This window comes from Tarenaya hassleriana, unplaced genomic scaffold, assembly GCF_000463585.1.
Source record: "Tarenaya hassleriana unplaced genomic scaffold, ASM46358v1 Cleome2, whole genome shotgun sequence".
NCBI classification, from domain to species: Eukaryota; Viridiplantae; Streptophyta; class Magnoliopsida; order Brassicales; family Cleomaceae; genus Tarenaya; species Tarenaya hassleriana.
In genome coordinates, this window is record NW_010965372.1 from 6,066,629 (window position 1) to 6,077,331 (window position 10,703).

General features: G+C 40.1%; 3 protein-coding genes across 4 annotated transcripts; 2 read left to right on the plus strand and 1 right to left on the minus strand.

Annotated features, from left to right (window-relative positions):
- Positions 1-60: 60 nt before the first annotated feature.
- LOC104812586 (transcription initiation factor TFIID subunit 4b-like) lies at positions 61-6,356 on the minus strand. 2 transcript variants are annotated; one of them, XM_019202462.1, is made up of 15 exons: positions 6,165-6,356; positions 5,965-6,070; positions 4,236-4,735; positions 4,044-4,136; positions 3,393-3,456; positions 2,552-3,270; positions 2,192-2,310; positions 2,004-2,091; positions 1,784-1,919; positions 1,643-1,698; positions 1,513-1,569; positions 1,276-1,416; positions 1,107-1,172; positions 770-1,019; positions 61-611 (listed from the first exon to the last, which is right to left on the minus strand). In XM_019202462.1, the coding sequence occupies exons 1-15, from the start codon at positions 6,201-6,203 to the stop codon at positions 430-432; spliced, it is 2,616 nt and encodes an 871-aa protein (XP_019058007.1). In that variant the 5' UTR covers positions 6,204-6,356; the 3' UTR covers positions 61-429. The 2 variants fall into 2 exon arrangements, with proteins under 2 accessions (XP_019058007.1, XP_019058006.1); XM_019202461.1 differs by having other exon boundaries at positions 2,552-3,276; positions 6,165-6,355.
- Positions 6,357-6,852: 496 nt separating this feature from the next.
- On the plus strand, positions 6,853-9,054 carry LOC104812587 (protein SYM1). The gene is made up of 4 exons (XM_010539838.2): positions 6,853-7,260; positions 7,999-8,227; positions 8,537-8,661; positions 8,766-9,054. Exons 1-4 carry the CDS (start codon positions 6,856-6,858, stop codon positions 8,859-8,861), a joined length of 855 nt encoding a protein of 284 aa, XP_010538140.2. The 5' UTR covers positions 6,853-6,855; the 3' UTR covers positions 8,862-9,054.
- Positions 9,055-9,876: 822 nt separating this feature from the next.
- Positions 9,877-10,686, plus strand: LOC104812588. Its single transcript, XM_019202379.1, has 2 exons — positions 9,877-10,069; positions 10,496-10,686. Exons 1-2 carry the CDS (start codon positions 9,970-9,972, stop codon positions 10,654-10,656), a joined length of 261 nt encoding a protein of 86 aa, XP_019057924.1. The 5' UTR covers positions 9,877-9,969; the 3' UTR covers positions 10,657-10,686.
- The last annotated feature ends 17 nt before the right edge of the window (positions 10,687-10,703 follow it).

Below are 10,703 nucleotides of genomic sequence, written 5' to 3' on the forward strand. Positions count from 1 at the left end.
AACAAAAATGACTTGAGTGCTTTGGTGTTTAAGAAAATATTGAATTGAATTTTAAATCAATAAAGAAAATATCGAGATATAGATTTGCAACAATAATAATGTTGAGGTTAACATTAGTCTACGGTTCTAAATCTTAGTTTCCCTCCCACTAAACGGCGATATTTATCATAATTCTCCATCGTAAAGTCTATACAATTTGATACAATGCGACACTACCATCAATCAAAGCAAACAAACAAAAAAACACTTTGTGAAGTTCTGCAGATTACCTCGTCAGGATCACAAGCCATCAAGTCAGCTTGTAACGCCTTTGTGACCTTTTTCCGACCGCCGGGAATCTCCTGCGATATCGGAACTTACATCCCGTAGCCGGGCGGGATTACCAAATGCGGGGTTTTGCAGCCGTTCTTCGGACTTTTCTTGCAAACCTTATGTTCTTTCGGGTGAACCCTCGGAGCTGATTCTATTGTACAGACGGTATACTAGAGTCGACTTCGACATTTGAGGCTCTCTTTCCAGTACAGCGATAACGTCCTTAACTGAGATCGCACGGACCACCTTCGGATGAGCAGTTGTCGAACCTTGGTTCTTGCCTAATTTCCTGCCAGCCCCTGTTGTAAGAAAAAAACAGAAATATGAAATGAATTCCATTTTTCCCACAAGCAAACCAAAATTTTGATTATACTTCTTCTAAAGAACAATTCAAGAAGAGAAACCCGTCCTATTGTTTCCTTGTTTCAAGCCAATTCGAGTAATAGAATCGGCTCACCTGTTGCAGAGCCACGCCGTCCTCCCTCCTGACCATCCTTGGAGTTCCTTCCTGCCGCTGAAGCAGATTTTTTATTTCCGTCTTTAACGGATAGAGAAGTAGATGTACCATCGGCTCCTCCCTCGCGTTTCTGGCGAGCTTGCTCTGCCATGAGTTGCCATCTCGATGCCATGTCATCTCCTCCGACAGCTGCTCTTGCAGCAACGTTCGCAGCCGTGGTTCTCATTTTATCGTCTTCCTCTTTGTTCGCCTGCTTGTCAGAACAACACATTTCGATACGATTTTCAAAGGAAACTTACACAGCTCCATATACAAATTATTTCGTCCTCCTCGATACCTTTGGCAGCTTTGAACGACTATCTTCTTTATCCTTCTCACTATCGACTCCACCATCACCTTCGGGCTGCACACCGAGGAAAGTGAAAGGGAAACAGATTATCAAGGCATGATATTGTAGAACATTACAATTAAAGATGAAAAAATAGGATATGAGCTCGGAAACAAACTTCATTCATTTTCTTGAGCTTTTCTGCCTCGGCTTGTTTCTTCTCCCTTTCTTCGTTCACCTTCTGATTCATTTCGTTGATTTGTTGCCGGATATCTGATGTGATAACAGTCCGATGTCTAGATTTCTCAGCATCAACCCGCTGAAAAAGTACCTTTAACTTAAGAACCATATTATAGCTTATGGTACAAAGAAAAAATTGAAGCAGGAGGCAGAAGGAAAGAAAAATAAGACGGACCTGCTTGGACAACCTGATTATATTAGATATTAGTCCACGCATCCTTTCCTCCAAACACTGAAGACAAAAACATAAGTAAAAGTGCAAAAGTCGTATTTGTGGAAAAAGGCACATACAGTGGCTATCTCACCAAGGACAAACACCGTTCGACATCGTTGCTTATATGCTTCAAACCGCATTTTGCCACTGTAAGATTTCAAAACTGTGTAAGCTATCAGGGAAATAACAAGAAAACAAAAAGAGAAAGCGAAGAGAAGGGAAATATCTCAACTAATTTCAGCCAGTTTTTTCTGCAGCGGATTCTTCTGCAGAATCAATTTTTCTTCCTCTTCCTGCACAGCTCTTCGAGATGCTTCAGAAGCATGGCTATCCTCCTTAGGGCCAGAGAATAGCTGTTCCTCTTCTTCCTAAAGCAAATACAGACACTGATGTTTCATTTAATGTTCGATACCCATAACTACAAGAAATTCAGCCACTAACAGAATACGCACCCTGAGGTTGACGCCACTAACTGCAGTGACATCATTAAGCTGTTCAATACTTTGATCTAAAGACGCCCCGACTATTTTTTGCTTCTTGCTGTAAGTCAGTCCATAAAATTTCAATTAGAACTAAATAATAGGTTTGAGCAGCCTGTCACTATAGTTCCCCCGTTTCACAAATCAAATAGATCTGTTACCTTGGTGGTGAAGAACCTAATGTGTCAAGAGGTTTCTTCTGACCAACTGAGGGCTTTTTTGGTGGGGTTTTGACAATATTCGCTGCTGGAGAGGTCCCAGGCAGAGCACGAGAATTCAGCTGATAAATCAAGGAGCAACAGCTCAGTTAGAAGATAATCCATATACTGCGAAGAAAGACAAATTTAAAGGTAAAACAAGAACAAAGCAGAGTCAAAATTCCCTAAATAAAAAGGGAAATAAAATAAAATGAGAGGGTTCATGCACTTTGACTGCATAAGAGCTCAAAGAGCACCAAATAAAGAAAATTTAAAATTGTCTCCTGGCAGCAAATTTAGAATTTATATTATCTGCTCTTTTACCATGGGGGTGGAATCCAGCTGTGTTGTTGAGGGAGTAATAGAGCTTGTATGCACCATGTTCCCAGGCAAGCCTAAAACCATTCTTGAAGTTTGCTTCTCCAAGTCATCCTTCAAAACCCCTGGAGTTGCACTGTTCTGGTCAACTGATACAGAAGGTAGACCCTGTGGCATTGACACATGAGGTTTCTGTTCGAAACTCTGATCAACTAATTCCTGCTTCACATGGGACATTGATGACAAAGGGCCAGATGCCTGATCCTTTGTCACTGATCCTTGCCAAGTAACAGAACTTAAAGGCATGGGTGAATTGCTCTGGAAATGAGATATAGAGCCGCCCTGAATCCTGTTTGGATCATTTACAGAAGTTGGTCTCTCAAACTTCGGCATAGTCATCATATTTGTTGTAGACGGGGTTGACCCTCCAAAAGTATTTGATCCTAAACTTGGATTGTTTGCCAACTGTCTCATTTGGGCGCTATGCAGCTGCGGTCTGATAGATGAGCCGGAAGTGTTGATGTTTGATCCAGGATATGGGCTAAAAGTACCAGAACTGTTTCCATACATAGGAAAAGAACTTGATGGAAGTTGCATGTGCTGCTGTGGATGCTTGTTAAGCCCTTGAACAGGAGCTGCAGTGCTTAAGACGCCTGAAGCTGATGAAGACATTTGGTTTACATGGATTCCACGAGGATCGGACTGAGATTTTTTAGCACCGATTTCTGCAGCTGAATAGATTGAATAAGGCATCGATTTTGGCCTTTAAAAGGGAATAAAAAAATGCATATACTGGAAATTCAAAATGTTTTCATAGTTGCAAAAAATGAATTGATTGAGTATATACCAGCCTTAGTTGATGGCACTCCGGGATGGCTTGGGCGTACTGGAGCTTGAATTCCCATCTTGCCCTGTTAATATTTCATCTGAAACCAGTGAGTTTACAAGTAAAGAAGTGTTCAACTCATACCACAGAGGTCAAACCAATGCTGCAATTTGTAAACTGGTGTGTAACGCAACATTTTCTAGAGAAGGCTTCTTTCTAATTTTATGAGCTTATGTTTTTTTCTAGTTATATTACACAACTAAAGATAAAACAACAATTGTTTACCCTTGAACAATTGAACGTGAGGTTCTGATCATATATATGCGGGCCCTTCTACAACCCCACTCGACAAAAGTTCATACTCGATTGCTATCTCGCAATACTCACTGAGTAAGTTTAACCCTGTTCTAATATTTACCCTATAACTGGAGCGTGCACAGCAAAGATAAAGCTAGAAAATGAAAATTGGTATGGCAAGTGATGTGGATGGTATGGGTAAAACTGCATGTTGATTGCAATAGAAAGAACTCATGGTTGGCCAGTATAGGAGGAAGTCTGATACCATTTGAAAGCACTGAGATCAAATCAACAGGCAAATGCAAACTTCATTGTATACCTTGCATTAGCAGTTATGCAACATAATATCTAGAGAACAATACAAAATAATAGTACCTGTTGCAGTTTGCTAACTGCCAACCTCAGCATCTGATCACCTACAATATCTTTCATATGCCGTGCGAATCCATCTTTTGGAATTTCATTATTCTGTCACCATGTATCAGAAGAAAAGTGATGATACTACAAGAGATCCAGCGATTTTATAGTGAACATGATGCTGAAATTTCATGAAAAGTGTAGACCCACCTTGAGTCTAGCATACAGGGTATGGAGCTGCATTGCTCTATCTTTATCGAGTTGGGCCACTAAGGTCGGCAGCAATACGCCAAATGGCACTTGCTTAGGGCCACGATTCATAGGATTAACTGGCTGTTCCACTGCACGAGCCTGTTGGCTACTCAACTTCTGCAATCTCAGGTACTGAGATTCACTCTCTTGATTATGTGATCTCTCAGGTTCATTAGAAAGAGGATTCTTTTCAGAAACCTGCAAACCAGTCGTTTGGGGAACCTGGGGAGGCTTTTCCCCCAGTTGACCTGGTTGACGATGGTCTGGAGGCTGGCTATGCTGTAAATGGGGTTCATTCACCTGTTTAATATCATTTCGATGCTGATTATCTATGGCTGATCCTTGGTGCTCCATCATCTGAGTGCTCTCTAGGCTGTGCTGTCTATGGAGGTTGGTATTAACATCTCCAATCCCATTCTTCCAAGTTGCTAATCCCTGGCTTGAAGGATGATCGCTTCCTTCAGGCACAATATCCCAGGCCGTTAATTGATGTAACTCAGAATCCCATGTAAACGTGAGAAAAATTCAGATAAAAAAAAAAGAGAAAACACAACCAGACAACATTAACTAGCATTTCGTTGTCGCATATGACTCTGAATAGTTCATGTTCTGTAATTTTCATATATCCATCACATCCAAATGGAACTCCTAAACCAGCACGGATATATATCAAAAGAGATAACTTCAGCACTTGAGGCATAGAAAGAAAAAGAATAAGCAGCGACACTATGAATGGCAAAGTAAGAAGATATGAAATTGAGCACTTGGAAACTTAATTGTTAATGTTCCACATTAATCGACTAAAAACATAGAACTTAGCATCATCAAGGCATCAGCTGGATCATCAAGGGATCAGTAATTATCCCAACAATCAAGAACACATAAATCATCTAAACTAGTTAATGACTTCACATCAGCCGTGACAATGTTGCCCAAACAAGCTGACAGCCAGCATATTTCATTACAACTTTAGCATAGTTATTTGCATATCTAGGCCCAAAAAGAATCCTACATTCAAGTCTCTTCTTTCGCTTTTAATCTGAGACGTACTAACATATTAGTAGATTCTCCAAGTCTCCATCATGCCTTATAATAAAGGTAGCCCAAAAACCAGTTTCTATAGCCATTCACATGTCAATACCAACTGAAGCATCTAAGAATTTGCAAACTGTTCAAAAAATATATATCAAACCAAAGATTTCCTGAAGTTGGCCTGAACTAGGGTTCAACTTCGCCATTTTTTCCAACAGAATCAAGTGAAATTTCTACAAGCTGGATCTTATGGGTAAGTTTTTTGGATCATACATATATCAGCTAATAATCTCACAGATTCCCCTAGCATTCACATGTCAGATGGCTTATAAAAAAGCATAAAGCTGTCTTTACGAGCACTCATGCATCTAAACCAATCGAAATAACTAAGAATTTGACAATGTTCTTCATTAAGCATTCAAAGACCTTCATTATTTTTGCAAATTTTCAAAAATTAGTATGAAATAGGTTTCAACTTCAGCTTTCCATTCTTCCGATGAAACTAGCACAAAACCAGGGATGCACCACACAATGCAGTAATATTCTCCGACTAAGATTCTAAGCAACCATTTTCTTTTCAAAACATCCAAAACCCACAGAAAGAGGTATGCGTTGAACCCGAAATGACAAAATGAATCTCCCCCAAAACCCATACCGATGTTCGTCACAGACGGCTGCGAAGTCGACATAGAACCTTCGATGTCTCGATTCAGAGCAGCTTGGAACGCGTCAACATCAGCTCCCGAGTGCATAGATTCATCCTGACCGCAGAATTCGACGGAATCAAAATCCAGAAGCTCAAAGACACACACAGGTGACGAAACCCCGACAGAAGTGTGAAATTAGAAACCTAACCTCGTCTTCTTCAAGGAGCTTGACTATGGAGGGATCCATTTAAAACTTCCCACTGCGGCGAAGAAGATTCTCGGGAGAAGAGAGATCAGAAGGAAACAGATGTTTGAAATCGAACTGGTGAAATATATACAGAGAGTCCTTTCGGAGGACGATTGGGGGAGAAGTATGTACCGTGGAAGGGGGGTTTTAACCCTAATAACCCACTTCGTTCGCAGCAATTTCAGGGTACACCACCGAAAAAAAAAAAAAATTTTGCGACCTTATTACGACTAATATATAACTAATATACAACTTATTACGACTAATAAACTACTCTTTAATAAGTTGTATATTAGTTATATATTAGTCGTAATAAGGTCGCAAAATTTTTTTTTTTTTCGGTGGTGTACACTGAAATTGCTACGATCCAAATGGGTTATTTGAGTAATATTCCCCCGTGGAAGAGCCCTACATAAAGAGGAACGTTACTCGGAAAGCTCGTGACGTTTCTTATTTTAAGGAAAGCACATCATGTCGTTTTCCTCTGTACTCTGAGTACAAACGGCATCGTTTAATCCGGCTCGAAATGTTATTGTACAGTCTGTACTGCCAAAGGAAGATAAGAAACTGCTCGGCGTTTTTGTTGTGGGGAACAACACTTCTTCCCGTCTGAATCCAAATGCGGCCATTTTAACGCGGCCCGAAATATTAAATGTATTGCCACCGTTACACTTCTGCCGCTGCCATTAACGAAGAACCAGAGCTCGTCATGAACATCGTTGGCTTGGCGAAGCGTCGTATCTCTCTGGGGTTCTCCGATCGATGCTCTCTCTCCGGAAAAAGCAATGTCTCGATAGAAGCTTTGGTCGCTGGTCGGAAACTGAGACTCGGATATTCTGGTCGGTTTCTTCACCATTTCCGTAAAGTAGGGGATTTCGGAATCTCTCGTCTTGTCTGCTTGACGTCCCCTTCGCGCCGTTTATCGACGAATTGTTCTTCTTCTTCTTCGAAAGTTGGATTTCTTCGATGGTATTTGAGGAAGCTGGATTCGCACCCTTTCATCACCAAGAGCATCACTACATCGCTCATTTACGCCGCCGCTGATCTGACATCTCAGGTGAATTTATTATTAACCCCCTTTTTATGTTCCTCGCTATGCTTCCTACGAAAATTCAATTCAATTTGCTATATGTAGTTTTAGTATTATGTGGAAAAATCAAGCTATTTCCACTCTGATTTAGCATTAACGAGGGAAGAAAGCCTTTGCAGTTTAGAAGTTCTGGCCCTGTTCCCTTCTGAAATCAGATTACAACCTATGTTACCGAATTTAGGAAAAGTGTTGAATTGAGATTTCTAGATGTTGATTTCCTTTAATCCAATTGCCATTTTAGCTATTTGGGGTTCCAACGAATTGGGAGAACATGTTCTGATATGGTTCACATTCGTCTTATGATCAATTCAGTTATCATTTCGATCCCATTTCTTTTATTTGGATGCTAGAATCTATTCGGCGAGTGCCCATTCTTGCTCATTTTTCTCGATTCCGAATCCTCGATGGAGTTAGATTTTGTTAGATTGTCTGGAAAGCTTGCTATATCAATGACAATGAGTTTATCTTTCTCTTTAGACATATAGCCTGTAACTCCACTATTTGGTTAACCCCTTCCATCTCAATGGCTTCTCTTTGCCATCATGCACTCTTATCGAAACTTGAGATTGGTCATAGCTCTAACCCGAATGGCGTTTTCAAATTTCTGTATTGTCATGTTCAAACTTTGACATTCATATCTGTTATCTAACATGGAGATTGTTTTCCTTCTTATTCATGTTCATTCATTCCCAAATCATTATGTAGATGATCATGATGCCGCCATCTGGTTCCTTTGACTTGATAAGAACATCTCGAATGGCTAGCTACGGGTTGCTGTTTCTTGGGCCATCACAGCATCTTTGGTTCAATTTTCTCTCAACAATCTTGCCAAAACGGGATGTCCGGACAACCTTGAAGAAAATAATAATGGGGCAAGCTATATATGGACCTTGTGCAAACACAGTCTTCTTCTCCTACAATGCTGCTTTACAAGGTACGAATACATTTGGACTCTGTTAGTTGCTTTCAGTCGATTTCTGGACATGTGAATGTGATTGAAAGTTGAACATTGTTCTTAGTATTTTTGTAGAATCTTTCATTGATCTCCGATCTTAATATCTGACCATAATGCATGTTTATGTTTATGAAGCTCTTGGATAAGTTCATTCGTGCATACAAGTAAATGGATGTCATTATATAGTTCTACATGATGTCGGTTAAGGACCCGAGTTTTGTTTGTGCCCTATATCTCTCCATGCTAAACATGCATTTGTTTTTTGATGTATGGGGCACCTCATAAAAGGCGAAAATTCCGAGGAGATCCTGGCCAGATTGAAACGGGACATGATTCCTGCATTAAGAAACGGGCTTATATACTGGCCGATCTGTGATTTCGTCACGTTCAAGTTCGTGCCCGTGCATCTACAGGTAAAACCCGATGTAACCTTGTCTTCGTCTAGTATGCCCGTATCTCTTTGTAAAAGTGGTTTCCTAAAAGCACTGAAGTTTTCATCTTGTACCTTAACTTGCAGCCATTGATGAACAGCTCGTGCGCGTATGTATGGACGATCTATCTGACGTATTTGGCGAGCCGGAAGAAGGTTACGGCTGAATCAATGGCTAGTTAGCGACTTAACCCGAAAATTTTTCGGGTTAGCTGAAGGCTGGTAAGAGAGAATCACTCTATGCATTGCAGCAACGGCAACTACATCACAAGTAGCTAACCAAATAATAGCTGATTTATTTATGCGTACATCTAGGATTTGCAAATTTCTATAATCGATATGTTTTTTATTCTTTAATTAAACTTTTTTACGACAATTCTTTTTCATTTCCTGCCTTACAATTTACAAATACATCACATTTTAGAGGTTTCAAATAATCACCTATAAAAAAATTAACTTGACTATTCAAGTATTTAAAATATTAATAAAGTATTTGAAATTAGAATATTTAAAAGCTAAAAAAAATCGGATCGATTTTTAAAAACTTGAAACCAAACCTAACCGCTTGGAAGTTGAAGGTAAGTAACGTCAAATTTTTAACCACCTAACTTGCACACATTAAAATTTTCAAAACTCGACGTTTTGTATTTAAACACAAACATTAAACAAAAATAAAGTTCGCAGAAATTTTGAATTATTTTGTTTTCCATTTTTTTCCAAAAAGGAAAAAAAACAGGTCGTTGATATTTTTGAGGGGGAAAACCAACGGGAAACATCCACGTGGGAAAACTAAAGCCGACCGACACGTCGCTGATGCATCGCAATCAACGGCAGTCGGACCCACACTGTACGCCTTACACGTGTCGAAATCTCGGCAAGTGATAACGTCAGTTGCCGAAGGCCGCTGTTAGTTGGCCGCCTCTTTCGTTAAAAGTTGGACGTTTATACTAATAAATTATAATCAAAATATTTTACTAATTACCCAAAAGGCAGTAATCTTCAATATTACGCTAACACTAATAAAGTATTTCCCTTTTTTTATAACTTTGTTCGAAATTCTATTTCATCGGCTCAAGTAAGGTCTCTCCTTGATCCATTAATTTCGAAATTCACATTTTATAACCATCAATTTGTTACTAAAATACCCCTCAGGATTAGATTAGTGTTAATCTTCTGCTTAATCTTTGTATATAAATACCAGAATATCAGGGACAATCAGTTTTCGGAGGTTGGGCTTCACATCATACACCTCTCTCTCTCTCTCTCTGTGAAGGACGGAGAGAGAAGTTTCATGGCGAGTCTACGGTGGCGGCAATGGTGGAACACGGTGGCGTTTCCAACGAGAAGAATCTGGAACCGCGTCGGCGTCCGCCTCGGCTTCCGCAACACCGGTAAGCCCCTCCGCCGTCCATTTTTTTACTCCGTTGGAGATAGCCGGAGAAACTTTTTCCGATGTTATCATCCGTTCTAATTCGTTTTTCTTACTCTTTTAAGTCGCGATGTATGATTCTATAACTGTCCTGATACGATCGAAGATTTTATCTGACCTTTGATTAGATTCAATTTGTGTCCGATTCCGAGGTGAATTGAAGTGTGGACGATTACAACGCGGTACAAATCTTGATTAGGGTTTGTAGATTTACAGTTCAATTCTTGATTAGGGTTTTTAGATTTAGGTCTAAGATTCGAGTTATTATATGCCATGTTTACAGTAATCGTTATGCTCTCGGATTTCTGCCCGCGTTGTAATTTCGAAATGCAAGCTTGAGCTCTGTTTAGTGACTGAATCCGAGATTTCATTGCCCTAATGTGGACAGGACTGCTGAAGTTGCAACACGACGTGAGATCCTGTGAGTACGAGGATATACATATAATGTGGGATCTGCTTCACAAGAATGAGGATCTAGGCCGATCACGTTGGATTCAGAAGAAAAGATGCTGGAATCTCCTCAGTTCATATCTCTGCCAAAGATTCTGAGAACACCCCTCCTTCCCCTCCCCCCCCCCCCCCACCTATCTTCTTAA